The following is a 23,506-nucleotide window of genomic DNA, read 5'->3' as shown; positions in this document are numbered from 1 at the left end:
TCGAGTCGAGCGAGTAGCATCAGCTCGGCTCGGCTCGGCATTCGAGTTTATTTTACTCGACGGGGCGAAACTCGAAAGGAAATTCGGGTAAAACTCTATGATAAAATAAAATAAAATTGAATTACAATAAATTCTTAATATCTCCTTACGTGACTTCGGCCGACACTAAAAATTACGTACGTAAGACCGAAACACGTACTTACAAACAATGACGACAATCGGCCATATTATTTATATTTTAGTTTTACATATTGCCAACTTAACAGGTGTGACCACATAGCAAAGAAGACTAAAACATTTTTAATAAACAAAACACGAATTAAATTTTATAATCACAATATCGGCAGAAATATTACTTTTTTTTTTTTTAGTAAATCCGTACTACAATCGGCGCAACGTTACAATAATAAATTAACGGTAGCGTTATATTTGTGCGCATGTTTGCGACTGATACGCCACCAATCACGAAATGGCATTTAAAAAAAACTTTGCTCCACTAATTTTAGGAAGTATAGGTTGGCGAACATGAATTTTTTTTCCGTGTTTGTTTACACTATTACGTTCGGCGAGATTGCGTTTTGTATAATTGTTTGCTATCCAAGTTAAAGTGGCAAGTTAAAATTAATTATGAAGTATAAAGTATTTTATAAAGTGTAACTATTCAATACAAATACAAAAGCATGTATTTTTTGGAAGTGCCAGCTTGCGATTGGCCGGCAACGTAACGGCGTTAGTGTTGTAGCAATAATCTTTAAATGTATTATATTTGTTATGGGAACGTTTATTGTAATGTTGCGCCAATTGTAGCACGGCCTTACACTTCCCATAAGTGAAAGTTTTCAAATATGTTCTAATGATTGTGTGAATCTTACCCTAACCTTCGCGCCAACAAGCCTAAATTATATTCAATGTTTTTTATTGACTCGTGAATGCTACAGGCCGCAGCTAACTCGTTCGGTTCAAAATAAGGTAAGAGCGGTATTTGCGAAACAAAAATGTTAAAAATCTGAAAATACTTTTATTACATGCTCTTTAAATTCCTCTTTTCATTAAAGCCGGCGAATATAAGAAATTTCAAATACTTTAGGAGATATCGAATTTTTTAATTTTCACAGTTGGGCGATATTTGTTAAATAAAATTTAAAAATTTCGAAAATACTTTTATTCTATGCTCTATACCTCTATTATTGAATTGTATTATATCAGTTAAGAATTTAACCTCAATGAATTATTTGTATTAATAAGTACTTGTATTTTAAATATATTTGATTAAGTGGGCCATGATATAACAAGACAACCATCTAAGGACTCTTAGCAATAAAGTGCAAATATTCAAGCTCGACTTAAGTGTCAAAGATTCAAATAAAAATTCAGACTCGAATCGACTCGACTTGAATTTATGATCTACAAACTCGACTCGAATCGACTCGAACTAATTATTGTAAAATTCGACTCGACTCGACTCGACTTAAAAATTTGCAGGTTCGTACATCTCTAATAAATACATTTGGATGTTAGAACAGCAACCAGTACATGGTTCATTTGTACAATTCAGGTTTGTCAACCTGGACACACCCATTCATAAACAGGTCTCAACAAAATGCCCGGAAGGAAAAAACACAGAAATAAAATAATACTGTTCAATTTTACTTTAAAATTCATTCTCGTGCAAACAACTTTACTTTATATACATACGAAAAGGAGTACAGTGTACTCAAAGATGCGTTAAATTCACACACAAAACTTCACAGGAAACAAAGTACAGCAGTATAAATATCACACAGTTACCATGTACACTTCTGATATATCAACATCAGGCAGAATAACATAAATCTTAACTATACAGTACCATTTATGTACAACCTATCGCAATCTTTTATGCTAATACGTAATTTTGTGAACACTAAAATTATAAATTTTGTTGTATATTCAAACGTTGCTGCAATAATGTTCTGCAAAATAAAGTTCTGCTACAGATCAAACTTGTGTTGCCCACTTAAAAGAAACGGTATTAAAAAACTATATAATGGAGTTTACGATTTCTTGACATGTAAGATTATTTATACATTAACATTTACAATCAGTAAAAGCTATTGCAATAATACTCTTGAGGAAACTATCTACTGCCAAAAGTAATGTCACACAAAATGCAGTCACTTTTCAGCAATGACCTAAAACTCACTTCGCACCTGGTAATTTAATGATAAATCTACATTAATACAGTGCATTCCAGATAATATGAACATTTAGATAATAACTTTTGTCATTTCTGCCACACAAAATTCAACTAAAAATTTTCTGATCCACATCTTTTCCAAAAGAAAATATATTAGGATAATTAATTTCACATTGTAACATATTCTTGACTAAAAGAAAACTACTAGCAGTTAAAATGTGTTCACATTAAGTGGAATGAACTACATACCACTTCACATTTCACAACTATTTTTTGGATATAGGAATGATGTGACTAACTGCATTCAAAACACTCACTTTTTAGTTTGGGCATCACTCAGTCTTACATTGAAAAAGTGCATTCTTAATATGTTCAGATATAGAAAAAAAGAAATACTTCATTTATTTGGCAAAAATAGGATGTTAAATAGGAGAATGTTAAAAATGCAAAACATTATTTGTGGACCTTACACTGTTATAAGAAGTCAAGTCACAACTATGATTTACAACTGTACGTACATAAGAGAGTTTTCAAGGAAAAATAAGAACATAATATTCACAGCCAACTTCGTAACGAAGACAAAAAAACTACTTGTCTCACTACAATCACCAAAATTCATACACATTAAACTATAAAACAGACATATGGATTTTGCATTCTGTTATAAAATAAAATAAAATAAATAAATAAACATTTGCCTAGAGACTCTTAGGAGAAAAGCTACAATCCATACATATGGCCTATTTAATAAAGCACAAAAACTAATAATGTAAACCGCCATTCTACTCGATGGCATCAAACAATCTTAGGTTTCTAAGGGCAAAAAGTGAAAGTCTAAGTATTAGTGGAAAATACACTTACTGATTAAACAATCATATAAGAAGATATACATAACTACATTGAAAATACTTAACTCATGCTTTTATAAGATATGTCTCCTTTAAAAAAAAGACAATGTTACATCAATACCTAAAATAACTTTTTAGTCTACATTTATAAGATTGTTTTAACACACTCTTATTACAGTACTTACAAAAACATGGAAGACCATGAACAATTCAACACAAGGAATAATACTATGAGAGAAGAAAATATGACAATGACATAATGATACAAAGCATTAAGCAAGACACATTTATTGATATCACCTAAAAACTTTTTGTCAAAATGTATATATATAATTAAGAATGCACTTCATCATGTTCATAATGTTTTTTAACACTCCCTTAACAGCTCATACGAAATTCGTAGCAAAATATGGACATACACGTTCCAAGTGTTCCCATGCTTGATGGCATCAACCAACTCATACGGTAGTGACTTTCAACGAAGCGGTACTAAAATCCTGGTCACTAATCTCACTACTGTCTTGGCTGTCACCACCGCCTCTCTTTGTCAGAGTGGATGAAAAGTGGGTAGGTATCAGTGAACCGGGTATGTGAGCGGGAGGATTATAATTGAAAGGTGGTACCACTGCAGAAGCAGGAATTTTCGTTATAACCTTGCAATCTTCTCCACCTCCCTCCGGGGGTTCAATTCTGATGAAAGTTCCTAACCGAGACAGCCGCTTTGCTTTTTCCTCTTCTGTTTCTTGGACATCATTATCACTTGATTTCAAGTCGCGTGGCCGGCGGTAGACGACATCAGCGACGGGCTTGCATCCTTCCTGGTGCAGCCTGGAGCTGGGCTGTACAATCCCAGTGACCTCGGCCACTCTCTTGTCGCCGCTAGCGCCTCTGCTCTTCGCCACCTGCTTGGACGACGCCTTAGGAATGCCGTTGCAAGCAGCACCCGAGCCAGGAACAATCCCTTCAAACGTAGAACTTCGTACAAGTTTAGGCGGTGAAGGCTTGGGAGGACTTTCGCACGTACCTTGGACTGGAGTTCCACATTCAGCAGTGATCCATACATGATTGTCTTTCATAGCATTTTGTTTTGCTTTGGACTCTTCTACCCTTTTCCATAAGCTAGCTATTTTACTGGTCACTTCCTTTTTGGTGCTGGAGTTCTTTCCTGCAGGAACAGATGAAGTGGAGTTTAAACTACAATTGCTGCTAGACTGCTGCGATCCACCTAACATGGACTTTCTGCCACTTTTGCCTTCGTTACTGTTCAGGCTTTGATTGCTCAAAGATGGCCTAATGTTGGATACACAACTTTTCCTGTTGGGATTTCTTCCTGGTGCAGTGGTAGACTTGTTGCCTCTTCCAATGCTGCTGCAGTCTTGGCTTAGGGCTTTATTCATTCTGGCCTGCGCTGAAACCCTCGGAGACTGTCGAGTCATTTCTCGCCGCAACTGAGGCCTGTTTGTCGCAGCAGGGGCAGACTTTGGGGCAGTTTGCTTCTTCTGTTTCTGTGCGACAGGCTTGTCTGAAGATGGCACCGGTATACGGGTCTTAGTTGGAGAAGACGAAGGCGATGGGATAAACATCTTCAGTGTATTTGGTGTGCTTGGCTCGTCTTTTGTAAATGTCCCTTGTCTTTCTGGAGGGCGAAATATTGGATTAACTTCCCCTGTGCCCACAGCAGCAGCCTCGTCTAATTTCACTGAATTACGTTTCATTGATGCATTTTTGGACGTGCTAGAGCCCCTTGCAACTGGTGGTTTGGCTGCTGCAGACATTTTTGGTTTCTGCTCACGCTGCTGAGCTTTCTGAGATTTGTATGTTTTGGGACTAGTATTGCGTGGGCTTCCACTGCCAGAGGATGATGGTGGAGTCCGGGAAACAGATCTGTGAGACACAACTGCAGAACCCCTTCCAGTTTGTCGAAGAGTTGATGCACGAGTTGGCCTCACCCCACCACTGGAGTTTACTGCATTTCCTGACACAATAGGAATACTGCTCCTGCTCTTATCGGAACTGGCTGGCACTGAACGCTTTGATGACAGGTTTGAATACAAAGCCTTCCTGCGACCACGAACTGGCTTTGGACTGTTTTGAGTGGTTACATCATCATCAATAGTCTCAAGACTTTCATCCCTCTTCACGCCTTCACTACTTCCTGGTTTTATTATTCTTGGTTTTCTAGGCCCGTTAATATTATACTCATTTTCAAAATCATCTTCATCTTCACTCCCACTACTCTCAGTTTCTAAATGCTCATTATTAGCAATTTCTTTTTGCTCATTTTTTTCAGCTGTTAATACTTCTGGTTCTTCATCTACACTGTCTGAGTGACCAATAAACCTTTTGACTCTGGAATATCCAGTAGCATTATGATCAGACTCAGACTCCAAAGAAATCAAGCTGAGTGTTTCACAGTCCAGCAAAACATTGTCATCACTTTGAACTTCAGATGACTCGCTGTTCCGCCTTCTTGTCTCGTTGATTGAGCTGATTACAATGTTTGCATCACGCTCTAGTAATGTTTCAATTTCCTCACTCATGATTCCAAAATAATTATTTTCTAAGGTAGATTTTTCATCACCATAGGTGTTAGTTCCAAAACTGGTAAATGGTGGCTGTTCAGTTTCCAAACACACTGCTTGCATTTCTTCACTCAAGGTACGAGTTTGAAATCTGTCTCTGGCCTGGGCTCTCTTCTGCTTCACTGTTTTTACAACCTCTTCGGACTGCAACTCAGATGTGCAAGAAGCCATTATAAAAGAACTGTCTGCATTTTCTTCAAAGGTATACGTAAGACATTCATCTTCAATGTCATCTAAAACCACCCCTTGTTCAGTTTCACCGTTAGGCAATTTGTTCAGGACACGAGTTTGGAATCTTTCTCGGTCTTCTTGCCTTCTTTGCTTAGGTGTTACTTTAGTAGAAACTGGGCTTTTTGACATTAATTCATAAGTCTGCTCTTCTTGTCTACCAAGTAAATGACCATGTTCACCATCTCCATCAGTTGATACAGTGATAGTCTTGTTTAGATCTTTACTCTCTTTTTTATCCATCTGAATTTGCTGTGAATTCCGTTCTTTAATTTCTTCATCGCCATCAATCGTATATGTTTTGTAACGATCCTTCACTAACAGCCGCTTCTGTTTGGGCGTTAGCTGTTTTGGTTTTTCCAATAACTTTTTCGGAGTCGAATCTGCCGAATTTGCTGCAGATTGCACTGGTGTTGATTTTCTGCTCCCGTCCAAGAGCAGTTCTGTGCCATCCACTTCGTCCTGAGGCTGTGCAACATCATCCATGAGCATCTCCGTGTCGCTGCATATTGTCTCCGTGCCGGGTTCGTGAGCCACAATATCAGTGATCTCATCAAACGCAGACGGAGGATTGATGTTATCCAAGCAGTCGCTAGTGCTAGTGGTATGGACACTTCCCGCCATGTTGGCACAGTGTGCGGCGTAAACTTCTGCCATGATGGTTGCTGCTGGTCGAAGCAGGTCAAAGATTGCATCGCTACTGGCAGGAGACTGCTCCGAGTTGGAATGCTCCTTGTTGGAAGATGAATCCGCAACCTCTGAAGTGATGCTGGCAACACTCACCATGCTGTTTTCCATGTCTGCTAGTTCCTCCATGGCAGATGGTGGCTTGATATTGTCCAAGTGAGAATTGCAACTACTGGACACACTAGAATTGTCCAGGAGATTTTCTAGACTACTACTCAAGTTGTTACCCAAAGCTCTCCTCATCATCATGCCCACAGGTAGAGATTTCTTGCGATGATGCCTGCAATCCACTCTGTTACTACTCTTAGCCGGCTGGACAGGGAGAGACGATGAGCTAGCCTTATCTCGAGCCTCCGCACATTCCATGATGTCCAAGTGACCCGAAAAACTGGTTGTCAGCGACACTAAGCTTCCCATCATGGACGGTGGTTTAATAGCATCCAGATCAATGCTCGTCATGCTGTGGTCCATTTCATCAGACGGCATGCTGTTTGCTTCATTTCTCACGGCTACTGCCAGCTTGCTCGCTTCCAGCTCCAGCATGTGAGAGTCCGTCATGGAAACTGTGTCTTCTTCTTCTACTAGCTCTGGCAAACCAGTGCTGGCTGCATCACAGTTATCGCTCTTGAAAGATGTTATAAGAGGAGCACTTATGCTCATGCTAGGGAAGGAAATGTCATTTGGCGATGTATCTTCGTTCCAAGTGTCACTGCCAACAGTGCTCTGTTTCATCTCTTTCCTATCTTGCACTTGGTGAAGCAAGCTCTGAGTCATCCTGTCAAGTGACAGAATCATTGCATCTCCCTCTTCTTTCAAATCCTGATGTTTGAGATCGACTGAAACATCTGAACGACATTCTTCCTGGCTGTTTTCTTCCAACTTATCATTGACTGGACTAGCAAGAGAGTCATTTTGGCTGCTTACAACAGCTGCATCAGCTTTGGTACTTTTGTGTGTTACCTCCGAGTTAACGGTGACTCCTCCAACTGTGCATATCCTTTCCCTCGTCGTTCTGTTTACTTCTATGCTCTCTAGAGAGTTTTGGAGATCTTTCTCTTCTGTGTCTTCTTCTGCGCCTGCTACAGTGTCCATCAGGTTGGCATGTGTGGTTGTGGTGGTGATGGTGGTGGTGGTGATGATGGCTGTACTGTTGATGGACATTGCAGCAGACGGGTCCTGCACGTTTTTTGGAACATTTCCCGGCATGTTCTCTTCGAGCGACAGCCGAGAAAAGTCTTCTTCAAACTGTGCCGTTGACAACATATCATTATGACAGGTTATTAAAGATGATGGTTTAAGCTCTAGTTTCTGAATGGGTATAATTGGTATCACCACTTCTAGTTTGTCCCCTTCAACTGACCTATTTAAAGGTGAGAAAGGACTTTTGCAACCCACCCTTTTCTTACCTATCGGAACTGGCATACGACTAGCTTTATTTCCGATACAACCCTTCGGCATGCCTGAATTGATACACTGCTCAAGAAGGGCTTGTTCTGATGGTGTTGGTTCTGTCGAACCGAAAGAATCCACGCTCAATGAACTAAGAGAGCCATTTCTAGAAAGGATTGTGACAACATCCTCAGATGCAGAGCTGGTTTTGTTATATTGGCGAGAAGCTGCAGATTCAATATGGTCACACCAGCTGCCATCTGAAGATACGATCATGGACTGTACAGGTGGTTCGGAGGCCACATCTACAGGGCAAACAGCAGTTGTAGCAATGTCACTGGAAGACTCCGGGGAACGAACACCAGACACATTGGCTGCAACACACATACCCAACTCATGTCAACCTAGAAAAATATTATCTTCATTTATTTAATACTTTGAAGGATACTCAAAAATATAAATGTATTACAAATTTAAGATGAACAATGTCAAACACAATGAATACCGCATTGCAAAATATAAACATTTTAATGGTGCAGAACTGTGCATACTAACCAATCAGAAATAATCAGAACCATTCAACCACTTTTAATCAGTAATTTATAAAACTGTTTCTTATAATAATTGGTAATCATGAAATTGGTTTGTGCAATAAAACTTCATGCATATTTTCTAAACATACTGCTCAGGCTAGAAAACATTTAGATCAGTATTGTTTTAAAGATTTTTCCTTTCCTTTCTAATGGCGAAACAACCCTACCCAAAGCAACTGTAAAAACAAAATTTACTTATGCTTTTGAGGACATTTCACATCTTCGATGATTAAAAAAAGACTAAGTCATTAATTTTAGTAAAAGGAACCATTATTCACCTTCACCATCATGCCACCATCACTATCAAGCCAACATCACCCCATTACACCAACATTACCATCACACCATGCCACCATCATACTACCACTATCACACCCTTATATCACCATCACACCATAATTCCATCACCATCACAGCATTATGCCACTACCATCACACATTCATGCTACCACCATTTCAATCATGCCATCACCATCACACCACCAACATTACATCGCCATGCCCCACCACCACAACCACCCCACCACCATCATTAACACACAAAGAACAACATAAAGACAGTTAATACAGTGATGGAAAGTGAATTAACATAAAGTGGCAATGTCTTGTAAAAGCACTGCATGGAGTCTGATAGGGACTGCACTGTGGGTTGCATGAGGCTGGGTGGTTAAAGAGAGTAATAACCAACATTTGGGGCATTAAGATGTCACAGAGGCCCAATGTTGTTATCAATGAGCAAGCCAATGAGTACTTGAGGGAACCCAATCAAGTCATGAAGGCTACAGTTCTGAAAGGATATCTGTATTGTTCACAAAGAATCACACATAGATAGGCATGAAAAATTTGAATTTGAATATAAAAAGAAGAAGAAAAAGTTGACTACACTAATTTCTTGTTTTAAAACTAACACAAATTTCATGTCTTTAGAAAAAATAATGAATAAGGATAAAAATAAAGTTTTTGAGTTACAAGTTGCATTGCATTGATGGTTATTATATGCCTAAGCGTAATAAAGATAATTTATTTTTATTTTTTAAATAAAAAAATTATTAAAAAAAAAATTGGTTGTCTGTAAAGTCGGTTCACGGATGATAGTTTAACGTGACGTCATAACAAAACATTAATGAAATTATTGCATACTTTTATGAATAAAATTGAATCATTTTTATTGGATTAGCACTATTTTGTATGGATACAAAGGAGTAAAATGAAATCTACAATTTAATTGATAAATTTACTTTTATTTGCACTCATTAATTCAAATATGTTTATTACTTTAACGAACAGATTATTTTAACTATAATGTTTATACATGTTTGCTATTTAAATTCTTCCAATCTGTGTTATTCTGTTAAGGATAGGGCGATGATAGGAAAAGAAGGAAACGAATGGGAGTGTTTCAAGTTTAATGTGCCTCGAAAAAGTCAAATTGATGGTTGATCCAATCGAGTGGAAGAGAGATACATGCAGCGCAAGCGTACAATGAGCGTAATGGGACAAAGCGTAACGAGATAATGTGTGTAACGGGACAATGAGTCATCCTTTTTCGTGCGTGCAGCCGGTGTTCATCGATTTATTAGACGTTGTCAGGTCAAAAAATTAAATGTCTATTTTTGGATTTTTAATGAGCAAATACATAAAAATTTAATACATACTAGACTTCAATTTTTTTAGGGCACATTTAACTTTTAGAAAGAATGAACAAGCCATTTTTGTTAATTTTTTTTCTTTTCATAGATTTATAATTGATTTGATTGTCAGTTTGTTCATGAACTTAGGCTCATTCTAAAGGCTGTGTGATGGTGGATGTTTGAAACAGTGCTTGCTGCTTTTTAATTACGTCCACCATAAGTAATAACTTCTATACAGAGTACAGATTTTTAATTTTTTAAATCACATTGCTTTTGTACTGTGTGAACAGTGTTAGCTATTATATCAACATGAATCTTAGCTCACATTTAAAAATTCACACAAAAAATATATTCATTCTATTAAAAAGTAAATATATTTTTAAATCAGTTAAAAAAATTAAAGAAAATTACTCTGAGGGAGAACAAATTGTTGGGGGTCATGCACTATTATCTACATTAATTTTTTTTAGGCCAAGGCAAAACGTATAATTACAGTCAAAGCTATCAGAACATAATAATTAATGAACTCCCAGTCAACTATTATATTGATCTTGTTAGGGATTAGGGTAATCATTCAAATATATTTAAATAAACTAACACATAAACCCACCAATAATAAAAATTGCAACAAATTGGACATAAAAACCCATATTAATTAGATGCCTAAAATATATTCAACCATTGAATACAAATAATACTTATAGAAATCGCCAAGCCACAAGAATATGTTTTTGCACTTTTAGAATGCTTTTAGAGCTGCCTGATACGAGATGGCATTGTAATTGCTTCGTCTATCTGGTGGGGCCATTGTGTGGTGAGCAGTTAAAATAACCATCCATTCATAATTCCCTCATCATCACCTTGTCTTGCAAATAACTTTAGCTGGTTTCATGAATGTTCCTGGAGAAAACAGACCACCAAACAAGATGCCCACTTTCTCCTTGGGACATTTGAAGTAGTGTTAAATGGCTTGAGTTTTGAAGCATTCCATCCATTTCGCGATTTATTTTATGCTTACACCATCAATTACTTATGTTGCCTGTGTCCTGCTACTTTGGCTGTGCTGATTTCTCAACCTAACTTTTATTTAACGTATCTAAACTATAAACTGGGCAATGAAAACTTTGAGGGTTAAAGACCTCTTCACATTTTTATAATAAAATAGATATAGAAAAATATAAATAGATATAAAGACAACAATATATTTATTTAAAATGGCTTATTGCAATAAGTTATTGCTTCAAATTTAAATATTCTGATTATATTGATAAAAGTTTAAGTTTATGTTTAACATCTACAGATTTTGTGGCTAAAGATCTCATTATCTCTAATTCTAAATAATAAAAGTTGACATAAAAAACACACACTGATATCAAACAACATTTAAAAGTAATTTTTCTCACAATAATGATATTCTGCTTAGGGCCTAGTGAAAAAAAAGGTCTGCCTGATTGGGAATTTTTCTTTAAAGCTTCCTTAAATATACATTTTTGTTGGGTATTGGACTTTATAGCTAAGTAATAAAAAAAAAAGATATGTGTATGGTATAACTTTTCTGTGGTTTTATTCACATGAAAAAATTATTATGAATAACAAACTGAGATGAAAATCATGACTATGCTGAATAAAAATCATAGTTTTTCACTAGGTTATACAGCATGAAAGTATATTTGGTAGGAATCATATTTCCATTTTGTGAAGACAGCCAAAGAATCTGCTTTTATAAAATGGTTTGATTTGGGATTGACTTGAATATTTTATCATGTTTTATAGAATTTTTTTCCCTTCAAAATATAGCATCACATTAAATTTACGAAAATCCTAGACATTTGTGATGAATGCACAATACTTATTTATTAGTTTTATTTATTTATAACTTGTCTTAGCAGAGGAGTTTAACAGCTTTTTTTAAGCACTTATTGATTTTCACTGTTTTAAAAAAATATTTAATTAAAACCTTGCCAAATCCATTTTAGAAAGAATTAGAATTGATGACAAGCTCTGAAGCTGCAATATTTTTTGCTACTTTGTAGATCTGACACATGTGCAAAGTTGAAAAAAAGAACAGATAAAGAAAATGATGATAAAATAATATAGTGACATGATATGTTTTTTAAAAAGTTGTAATTAAAAGCATCATTAAATAAAAAATAACCTAAATAATCAAAAGAAACACAATCCACAAACTCAAAACAGATACAGTAGAACCCTGTTATAACGAATCTGAAGGGAGTAGTTTATATGTTCACTATAGAGGGGAAACTTTATATCTGGGAAAACTTTTATATTGACAATACATACTCAAAAGCAAAATCTTAACTACACATTGGCCTAAGCCAAGAAAAGAACGAATGAAAATACTCAAAGCAACAGTTTTATGAGCAAATGCAGATATTTTTAATGCACTACACATGTACAAACTTTCTATTAATGGTTCTTCGACATCGGCGTATTTTCCATTTTTCAGGCGTTTAATACTCTGTGACGTATTCACAGCTTGAGAAAGAAGATTGTTCAGCTTGTTTAATATTGTACTTAATGTGGATGTTGCAATTCCCAGTTCCTTTGCTATTAACACGTGCGGGACAGTGGGGTTGGAGTCTTATCTTTTCAATAATGTCCAGTTTATCTCGCACAGATAATGCCTTATGTTTTTTACCGCGTTTTTCATTTACTTTTTATGTACATATTTCTTATTGAAGCACATTTGCAGCTTAATAACACGAAATTCTTTTTACCGTCAAAAGTAAATAAACGAAAAGTAACGAGTTTGGCGCATCAAAGATCACTACGTATCATTTAGTATTGCAGTTGCTAAAGCTGGAACAAAATTTTTTCACTTTCTATGGAAAAATTTAGTCCACAGAGTTCTATCTAGTGGTAGTCTTACGAAACTTACTCGATCAAAATGTCTGAAACGTGAACAATAAAAATGAGACGTAAAAATATTGAATTTGCTGCTATAATGTACATACGTATTTGTGTGGCAGTGTTTTATGTTTAATTTTGATAACATATTAAATGTACACGCGTTCGCCCATTCTTTAACTATGAAGGGAAAACTATTTTTTATTTTCACCAAACTGATCACCATCTTTGGCTACACGTAGCCTACCGAGGCCACTCGAATACGACTTGTTTATAATATGAACAGTGGACAATCGAGTAGCGTATTGCGGAGAAAAACTTCAATGTGATCCAGAATAGACGTTATGTGAAAAAAATTGTAATTATATGAAAATATTTGAGATAAATGTGCATTATGTCGGCAAAATTTGTTCGTGGTACACGGGAAAACGTATCAACATTGACAAAAGTTGTACGGTATATCCAATAAATTAATACATAACCTCACATCATTTTGCCGGGACCGAGACGGAAATTCACAATAAACGGGAATTCATTATAGGCGGGTTCACTATAAACGGGTTCTACTGTAAGTCATTTGTATAACTAGAATGTAGCAAGTGATAATATGATGACTGGCGATTTGTGATCCGCTGCATTGCTGACAAGCTTGACAGTCTTGTTGGCTTGGTCGGCTGGAGTTGGCGAAAAACAGGATGGTTTTGTACATTCTAAGCTTGAGTTTCACCAGTGGGCTTCCAAAGAGGGTCTGGCCCAACTAGGACTCTGCCGGCCTAATCAAACTAATACTTTACGGAACGGCTGCAAGGGAGGCGTAGTTTACAATGCTGCCACATATTACAGGTAAATTTAGACATACTCTGTCCCTGAAAAAACTAGTGCTGCAACAGGTGTTTCAATATCAAAAATAAAGAGAATTCTGATTACAATGCCATCTCGTGTCAGGCGATCCTACTGGCATTCTAAAGCAGAAATATTTTTTTATGGCATGGTGACATATATATATATATATATATATATATATATATATATATATATATATATATATAATCAATGATTTAACTGACCTCCAATTAAAAAGAAGCAGAACCATAACTGTTCAGAAGAAAAACAGAATGGGGTACATGCAGGTGTTCTAATTAATGTGCGACTAAGCATTAATTATTTTACCTACTAACTTAATGGGGATTAAGCCTCCCCATCTTGCAATTTCAAATATTTTGATACTGCTTGCAAAAAAGCATCAGTATTAAATTTTTACGGTCGAAATAGCTTATTACTTAGTTTTGGCTACTTATTGAAATCAAAACTTGTGAACTGGTTTGATTATCATGATATCTGTAGTCGCCCACCGCAAATAATAAGATGTTTTCTCACTGCGCTTACAGTCTGAGCCTTAAAAACTATGTATATGTAGTTGCAAAAAGGTATAAAATGTCTAGGAGATATGACATATCCAAAATTGGAATAAATACTACAAAAAATAGAATTATAGCAAAAATATAGGAAAATGCAAGATGGCAGAGCCTAATCACCTTTAAAACACAAGTTAACACCATTTTATTAAGCATCATGAGACTTCTTTTTACAATCCTAAGTTTTTTCACAGAAAAAAAATGGCAGTGGAATAACGCATGGAGTTTCCCAGATCCTCAACAGATAACACAAGCTGTACAGTTACACACCGAAAATTTTACGTTGCACTCTTGCAAATAGAAGAAAGGAGTATGGAGTTGGGAAAATATGTGACACTTTCTGACATAAAACAACAATCTTATGTTGCTTCTTCATGTACATGTAGTTTTATAAATTCATCAATAGAAAACATATTTATGTGTGCTAAATGTCATGTAGAGTTTAGCAATCAAACTTAAAATTTTGACCTTTTATAATATTCCATATATTTCATGTACTACACTTCTTGCCTGACATCTAGCAGCAACAGCTGAATTTGCACAATAAAATATTATATGTGCTGCTTACATTATTTAAAAAAAATTATAAATTTAATTAATTGCTGGGTATATACTAAAGTGTTTTGCTACAGTTTTTATTCAGCATCTTAAGCTAATATTTCAAGCAGAATAAAACTTATTTTAGGTTCTTAAAGGTTACTTAGTTTTAAAATTTGGTAAACAACAATATTTTAGCCAGAAATTTTTAAAACTAAATCTACTCATTTAATTACCTGTTAATTGGGTCCCTAATTATCAGAGAATTCAACGCATCTTAATGTACAACATTAATACCTGTCTACATTTCATATTTTAAGTGTCGTGTGTTAGTGAATCTCTCTACAAACATCAAATCACGACTGGTTTAAGAATCCATTAGTTCAAATACGCACATGTTTATGAACTGAAAGCATGCAAAATGTTCTTTTATGGTACTGACAGAAACACACTTTGTAGCATGTTATTTAAAAGCAAACAGAGACAAATTGTTTAAGCTAGAATTAAATACTGCATTTTTAAGTAGCTAAATCAATCACACTAATCAAGAAAGAAAAAAAACATGTTTAAGTAATTATATGGAGGTGCCTGACCAAACTCAAAGTTTTAAACAAATCTGAGCAAGAAAGCATATAAATATTTATAAAAAGCAGAAAAGCTTGAAACATTCAAGTGCTTGAAGCCAACAAATTTCAACAACACTAAGTGACTTGCAGTGACTACTACATAACAGTTACTGTTTTACTAATGAAACACACAGAACGTATATAACACTTAAAATTAACTTTCAGAGATAACGAGAGCACATACGCCTGTAAATCTTGTGTTTCATTCCACGCTAGGACAGCATACTGTCCTCTTCGTGCTATCATTTACATCCCACAGTGTTTGGTCATTTCTTCTGTTCAGACAAAAAAATGACACCACATAAACGTGCGAAAATGGCACAGGAGTGAGGACGTCAGTCAAAAGAATAAAAGGCTCACGACCAAGATACGAGTCGCAATCAAGATGTACACTGTACTGCATTTATGTCTCAATTCCATGCAAATATGATGCAAGGGGTTGACCTTGAGAAAGTGACCATCACCCCCTAAGCCCTTCTCAAATGAAAATAAACCCAGATGCGACCGTGTGCTTACGGGCTTCCAGCTGATCCTCCTCGTCGATGCTCAGCGAACTGAGGGAAGCCGCGTGCGAAACCTCCAGCGAAACATCTTGCGCCGGGAATCTGGAAGCAGCATCGTTCTGCGGCGACCTGAAACGGAACGTCCGTCAGCGACGCACGGAGCACGAGCGCCAGCGCGGTGGTCGTGAAGGAACGAGCGCTCACTTGTTCGCGGTGAGGTCGGCGAGCGACGGCCCGGGGGACAGGGTGTTGGGGGTGCCCTCGGTGGCGAAGGTCTTCACCTCGTCGCGGACCGGCCGGGCGGCGAACAGGCGCCCCGCCGGCTGTGCCGGGGGGTGGCCGTGGTCCAGACCGCACAGGTGGTGGGAGGCGGGGCGGCGCGACGGAGGCTTCTTGGGCGTGCCGTCAGGGGTCGGGGTCACCAGCCGGCGTCTGGGCGGCTCCCGTGCCTGGGGGCATTGTCGTTACCTCACTGCATGACAGGCTTCTCCTTTAACTGTACATCTTTGGAAGCTGTGTTCAAGATCTCCACACATCCTTTTGCAGACATTAAGACAAATTATTTTTACCATAAATTACTCAGCAGAGAAAAAGAAAACATGTCTGAATTGCTGTAAATAAGGCTCCCAATTATTTTTTTTAGTAAATACGATAAAAACTTTAATTGACGGAAATTTGCTAAAATATTGTAGTTAATGATATTTTAAAACTAAATTATTTTTACCTGCAAGAACCTAGATAAGAGATATTCTACTCGGAATATTAGCTTAAGTTTTTGAATAAAAACTGTAGCAAAACTGAGAAATTAAGTTAAATTATAATTTTAATTTTAAATAAACAATGTAAGCAGCACATTAAAAATTATTTTACTGTACAAATTCAGCTGTCGCTGCTAGATGTCAGGCCAGAGTAAAGAGAAGTGAAGTACATGAAATATATGGAATACAGTGAAACCTCGTTAATATTATCCCGCTTATTACGAACGACTCGTTAATATTACCTATTACTATTTCCCCGTGAAATATGCCCATTAAACACAATGAAGATTTGTTTGGTTAATACAAAATTCTCGTTATTATGTATAGTGAACAATAACAATTCCCTTCCGTATAAACAAACAGTCATGTTTACCGTTTAATACGAACCAAAGATTACCACAAAGATACGGCCCCGCCTGAGTGTCCGAAGTGTGTTTTTAACTCTTATGTTTTCAAAATCACTCGTTCGTGTGTTCAATATTTTCAGCAATCACTCGCGTTTGTACAATATTCGATATATCGAACTTCACGTGGGATTGTATTTACGTTCGATTTTGTACTTCCTTTGTATACCTGAATCTGTGCCGGACCAATAAAATCAAAATATATATTACGCCTAACCCGTTTAATATTTGTGTACGTTGTAATGAAAGTTTAAGTGAATTATCTCGTGAGAATTTTATTAAACTTTAGAATTTGTACGTACACACATTAAAATGGAGGCAAAACGTAAACGCAAGGAAATTGCATTGAAGACGAAAATTAAGATAATAAATTCAGTTCGTCAGGGTGAAAAAACGAAAACAGAACTTTCTGAAGAGTTTGGTATATCAAAATCAACCTTAAGTACAATTCTAAAGCAAGCAGATAAAATAGAAGAAGCGGTCAGGAAAGGTAGTAATCAAACTAAGAAAAGGATGCGCGTCGGTAAACATTCCGAATTAGAGGCCAAACTGCTGGAGTGGTTTCATCAGATGCGCGCCGCCAGAGTTCCAATTTCCGGGCCTATTATCCAAGAAAAGGCTGATCAGCTGGCACTGCGACTCAGAATTGATGATTTCCATTGCAGCAACGGATGGCTTCAACGCTTCAAAGATAGGCATAATTTGGCCACAAAAACCATTTGTGGCGAATCTGCAGCTGTCGACCAAACAGCAACGAGTGACTGGCTTCAGTCAGTACAGACCATCGTAAGTAAATTTGCACCACATGATGTGTTTAATATGGATGAAACAGGGCTTTTTTACAATCTGTTGCCCAATAAAACTCTAACCGTAAAAGGTGAAAACTGCCATGGCGGTAAACACAGTAAAGTTCGTCTTACAGTTTTACTATGTTGTAATCAAGATGGCAGTACTAAACTTCGACCCTTGGTTATTGGCAAGTCTGCCAAGCCAATATGTTTCAAAGATGTTGCAGCAAAAAACCTGCCAGTAGATTACGAGGCAAACAGTAAGGCTTGGGTCACCACAAATATTTTGCAGTTGTGGTCGTTAAAATTGGACAGGAAAATGGCGAATCTAAATCACAAAATTTTGTTATTGTTGGACAACTATGCTACACATACTGCTCATGGTATGAAGTTGGAAAACATTACCTTACTCTTCTTGCAACCAAATACAACAAGTGTGACACAACCACTCGACCAAGGTATAATACAGTGCTTCAAACGAAACTACAGACAGCGCTTGGTGAAATACCTTATCAGGCAGTGTGAAAAAGGAAAGACTGAGCTTCCTAGATGGTCAGTTTTGGATGCTATCCGCAGTATAGCCATGTCGTGGGACAGCATCAGCCAAAAGACAATTGTGCATTGCTTTGCAAAAAGTGGTTTTGGCCAGCAAACTGTTGAAGAACCTGACTGTGATCAACCTTTAGAGGATTGGCAAGAGTTAAAAGAACATGTGCAAGTTGATAATGACTTCAATGAGTTTGTTCATATTGATGACAGTATGTACACCAGTGCAAGATTAACTGCAGAAGATCTTGTTGGTTCACGAGGATTACAGGAAACACCAAGGGCTGATGCTGTACAGTCACTTTGTGAGGGTGGTACAAGTCAGGATAATGATGGTGATGACGACAATGGTGAGGTAGTGCATAAACTTCCAAGCAAAAGTGACACAATCAGTGCTTTGCGTACACTGGAAAATGTACTTGCTGCAAGTGATGTGCCAATTGACTTGATTGCAGGATTTGAGAAGATATGTTCTGCTGTAAATGATATTTACAGAGATAAGTGTGTCCAGAAAAAAATTAATAATTTTTTTAAACCTATGTAAATATATCTTGCATACTTTGCATAAGAATTGCTATACACTCAACAGCAATTAACTGTACGGTAAATATTAATCATTTTTGTCAAAACTTTGGAAACATATTAAATAAGAATACATACATATGTATATGTATACTAATTATCAGTCTGTTATAGTGTATTTTATTAAAACTATTAAAATTGCTTCTAAGTTCATTTTGTTAGTGTGCATGTCAATATCTGTCTTCTATTACAATAATAATATACCACATTTTTAGTGCTCTGACATGTAGGAATTCAATATTTCTTATCGAGTTCTTATTCTACCTATTAGCTCAAGAACCTCATTAATATGAACCTCGTTATTACGAACTGAAATATTTTACTCCCCTTCAGGTTTGTATTAATGAGGTTTCACTGTATTGTAAAAGGTAAAAATTTTAAGTTTGAATCTTTGAATGCTAAACTCTATATGGCATTTAGCACATATAAACATGTTTACAATAAATGACTTTATAAAATCCCATGTACATGAAGATAGCAAAATATGATTGTTGTAAATCAGAAAGTTGCATTTATTTTCCCAACTCCACAATCCTTTCTTCTATTTGCAAGAATGCAACATAAATTTTTCATTGTGTAAATGTACAGTTTGAGTTATCTGTTGAGGATCTAGGAAACTACATGAATTATTCCCCTGCAAATTTTTTTCTGTGAAAAACTGAGGATCCGGCCATAAGATTTGGCTGAAAATGATTCTATTAACTAGATTATATTATTATATTAACTGTTATATTATACTGATACAAGATAAGATATTCAGAAACAGCCAGTTTACTCTGTGCAGGAGAGGCATGATGCCTCAGGGGTTTTCTAAGTAATCTGGCTCTCTGTCACCTCTGTGTAGGTATGACTGCCTTTAGACAATACCATACCTGCCAACTTTGGCCAGTCAAAAAGCGGGAGGTCTTTTACTGGCGGGGGGGCATGTTGTTTATTTTGTTAATTTTGCATTTTTTTTTAAGAGTAAACCAGCATGATTAGCACAAGCAATGGGCAAATTGTGTTCTAAAAAATACTTTGTTAACAAACACTCTGCTTTTGTCACACTATCTTCTTTCCGACTTGTGTCACGAAAAACGTCTGATTTCTGATTTGATGCCATAGCATTGATGGCATGTTTCTTCGTATTTATATGCTTCACAATGTCGCCCTTTCCGGCATGCGAGACGAAAAAATCACGACACAAAGAACAAAATGCAGCATGTTCACCTTTCCTCGATTGCAAAATACACGGAAATTCGTCACTAAATGTCTTTTTGTACACAGCAAGATACTTCACTGTAGGCTTACTTAGCGCCATTTCTATTAAATCTCTATTGCGGAGTAGGCCTACAACTAAACAACGCGTACAAAATACTCATCATGCAACTGCTTCCACAAAATAATATTTTTATGAATACACCGTTGAATAAATTCGAAGACTGTACCATAATGCTACCTCTACACTTCGTCTGCGAGCACAGACGCGAACAAAGGCGAATTTGTTCGGGGACGAACAAACAATTCACACATAGCCGGCTGACAAACTGAAGCGAATTTGTGCACGAATGTAAACAGTGGTATCATAAACTCATTATTATGTAATCCACTCCGTCTTTATTTCAAACCAACACCACCGAAAATACAGTTTACAATGTTGACAACAAACGCCATCTTGGAAAACAAATGAAACCTTTTTCTGGTTGGCTAATAAACACCAATGACGAACGTGTACCAAAACAGCTCCCATAATTATCGTAAATAACTACGTTTCTTTCTTAGATGTACGCTTAACCAAGCGTTTTAGCTGACAATTGTGGGCATTTAGGTTATTAAAATAACTACACGTTATGGTACGAACCGTAGTTACTATACGATTGTACGGAATAATGGTACAAACATATAAATTCTATAAATTTATTGCATTAGAAACTTCAAGATAAACAGAACCAAAAATCAGGAGATTTGAATAACAAATCGGGAGGGCGGGAGAAAGGGTATAAAATCGGGAGTCTCCCGCCTAAAGCGAGAGGGTTGGCAGGTCTGCAATACCATGAACTGCCACCACACAGCTGGGCAATACTTTCAATTTTTATACTGTGATCACATTTACAAAATATTTCTTTTTAAATAGATGAAAATAGCATAAAACTAAAAATCAAGCAAGTCAAGTGATTAGAATAGGATACTTAAAGAAGTCATAAATAGAAGTTTTTTTTTTAAATTTATTTTTTAAATTTATAATGGTTCAATGTACTCTACTCTATTATCCCTGGAAAGTGCTATGTGCTACTTCGGGAAGTGCTGGCACACAAATTTTCTTAGGGATAACAGAGCAAGGTCAACAGAACAATATTTCACCGAACTCACACTAATGACTAGGGTTAAGATTATATGGTAAATTGCGATAAAACTGAAATAATACCGCAAAGCATATACAGTACAACCCTGTTATAACATTCTCCAAGGGACCAACTTAAAAAAATGTTATAAGCAGGAAAATGTTATAAGCAGGAAATCATAAAATTACATCTTCACTTTGTATAAATTACGTGTCGATTGATTAATTTAAAGAGTATAGGTAAAACAACACAATACAGGAGTAATACATTAAGTACAGCAATAGAGTGGAAAATTGGTTAATTTTATTTATAGATAATACCTAATAATATGCTAAAAAAAAAGTGTTGTACGATACAGTTCAGACACAAACAGAAATATTCAACTCTTTTGCAATCACAACACGCGTTTTGTTGGGGTTCCTGTCCACTAGTTAATAAACTGAATTTTTTCAGCTACAGAATATGATTTTCGTTTATATTTATCGGCCATCTTAGCCGTACAATAACCTGAATAAAATTTCAATACTGCGTATTTTAATTAAATACGACCGTGACTACAATAAGTAAGTGAAAAAAAAAATTACGGTAAAGGATAAACCACAAACAAAAGCCGTGAATATATCCATAGAACATTTAACCATCTCAAGGTGTTAAACCTTTGAAACAAAAACCAGCACCATAGAATACAGTAGCACAGTTTCCGACCATGTATCAGTGCACAAAATGTGCATCATAAGTATAACGGAACAAGTCATAGGCTAACATGTGCGAACAGGACGCCATATTGATAGTTGATCCGGTGCAAGTTGTTTAGTGCGTGTGTACCACGTCTATGGTGAACTACACAAATGTAAACATCTGATGTTTGTATATGCGTGTTGTATTTTCTAGCTATGTTTTTGCTCTAAATTATGACTTTGAAGGAAGAGATACTGAAAATTGTGGCAGTTATCAAAGCAAATTTGAACGTTAAAGGCGGGAATGTAGAAATGTTAATATTGTTACAGGCGGGAAATTAAAGCATTGTGATAAATGGAGAAATGACGGGACCATGAAATTATGGTGTTATAGGCGGGAAAATGTTAAAAACGGGAATGTTATAACCGGGTTGTACTGTAAATACAACATAACATACAACACTGAAATGCACGTAAATACACCATTTAGCACCAAAATGCAATTAAAAACATAAAACTCAATCATCAATTCTGACAAAACTTAGATTAAAGCACAGAAATGTTATCTTTTATGTTATATTCAATTAATGTAATTTATATAGCATGAATTGTGAACCAAAATTTATGAACTAAATTAGAGCTGGGCCGATGCCGATCCCCGATCGTAATAATCGGCCGATTTTGTTAATTTTGCCGATCATTATGATCGGCAAAACGTAGCCGATTATTTGAGCCGATCATTGGTCTCCTACTGCAAACTTATAACATTGAATAATTACCTATATCTAAAAAATTTCCATGTTTGTTTACGGTACTTTTCGGGAAGAAAATTCAATTATTCATCGAAAAATAATAGGATTTAATAATTTAAAACTAACCGCACACGAAAAAAATATACCAATAAAGTAAACAAATAGCGTATGTTTTATAAACATTGAACAGTTACATACCTAAGTATCAATTTCCACGTATATTTACGGTACTTTCGGTAAAATAATTTTTAGGGATGGGGCGAATCCTGATTTCCTCGAATCCGAATCCTAACTCGAATCCTCGACTGGAATTGCTGAATCTCGAACCCAAACCCGAATCTTTTAATAGATGATGTCCACATATCTAATGTAAGTGAGATGTATTCTGCTTGCACTAAAAGTCCCTTGACTTTATCACATGTAGATTGGTACATTTCTGGTATAAGTGTATATAAAGAAAACAATTTTTTCTTGAGAAATTTCAGTTTTAGTACAGATTAGCGGTTAGGATTTTTTCTATAAATAAGCTAGAGGTCTGTGAGCCTAAGAATTTTACTTTGAGCCGAGCTCGAGCTTTTGTGGTACAGTTACACTT

The 23,506-nt window shown here is 36.3% G+C and overlaps 1 protein-coding gene across 3 annotated transcripts in view; it reads right to left on the bottom strand.

Moving 5' to 3' along the window:
- Positions 1-1,639: 1,639 nt before the first annotated feature.
- LOC134535524 (uncharacterized) overlaps positions 1,640-23,506 on the bottom strand; it is a 295,751-nt gene continuing 273,884 nt past the window's right edge. For all 3 annotated transcript variants that reach the window (XM_063374667.1, XM_063374666.1, XM_063374668.1), the window contains 3 exons: positions 16,288-16,532; positions 16,097-16,212; positions 1,640-8,284 (listed from right to left, as the gene is read on the bottom strand). In XM_063374667.1, coding sequence (XP_063230737.1) covers positions 3,483-8,284; positions 16,097-16,212; positions 16,288-16,532 — 5,163 coding nt within the window. In that variant the 3' untranslated portion in view covers positions 1,640-3,482. The remainder of the gene's footprint in view (positions 8,285-16,096; positions 16,213-16,287; positions 16,533-23,506) is intronic.

This window comes from Bacillus rossius, chromosome 8, assembly GCF_032445375.1.
Source record: "Bacillus rossius redtenbacheri isolate Brsri chromosome 8, Brsri_v3, whole genome shotgun sequence".
Lineage (NCBI taxonomy): Eukaryota > Metazoa > Arthropoda > Insecta > Phasmatodea > Bacillidae > Bacillus > Bacillus rossius.
This window is presented reverse-complemented; position numbering and strand designations above follow the sequence as displayed.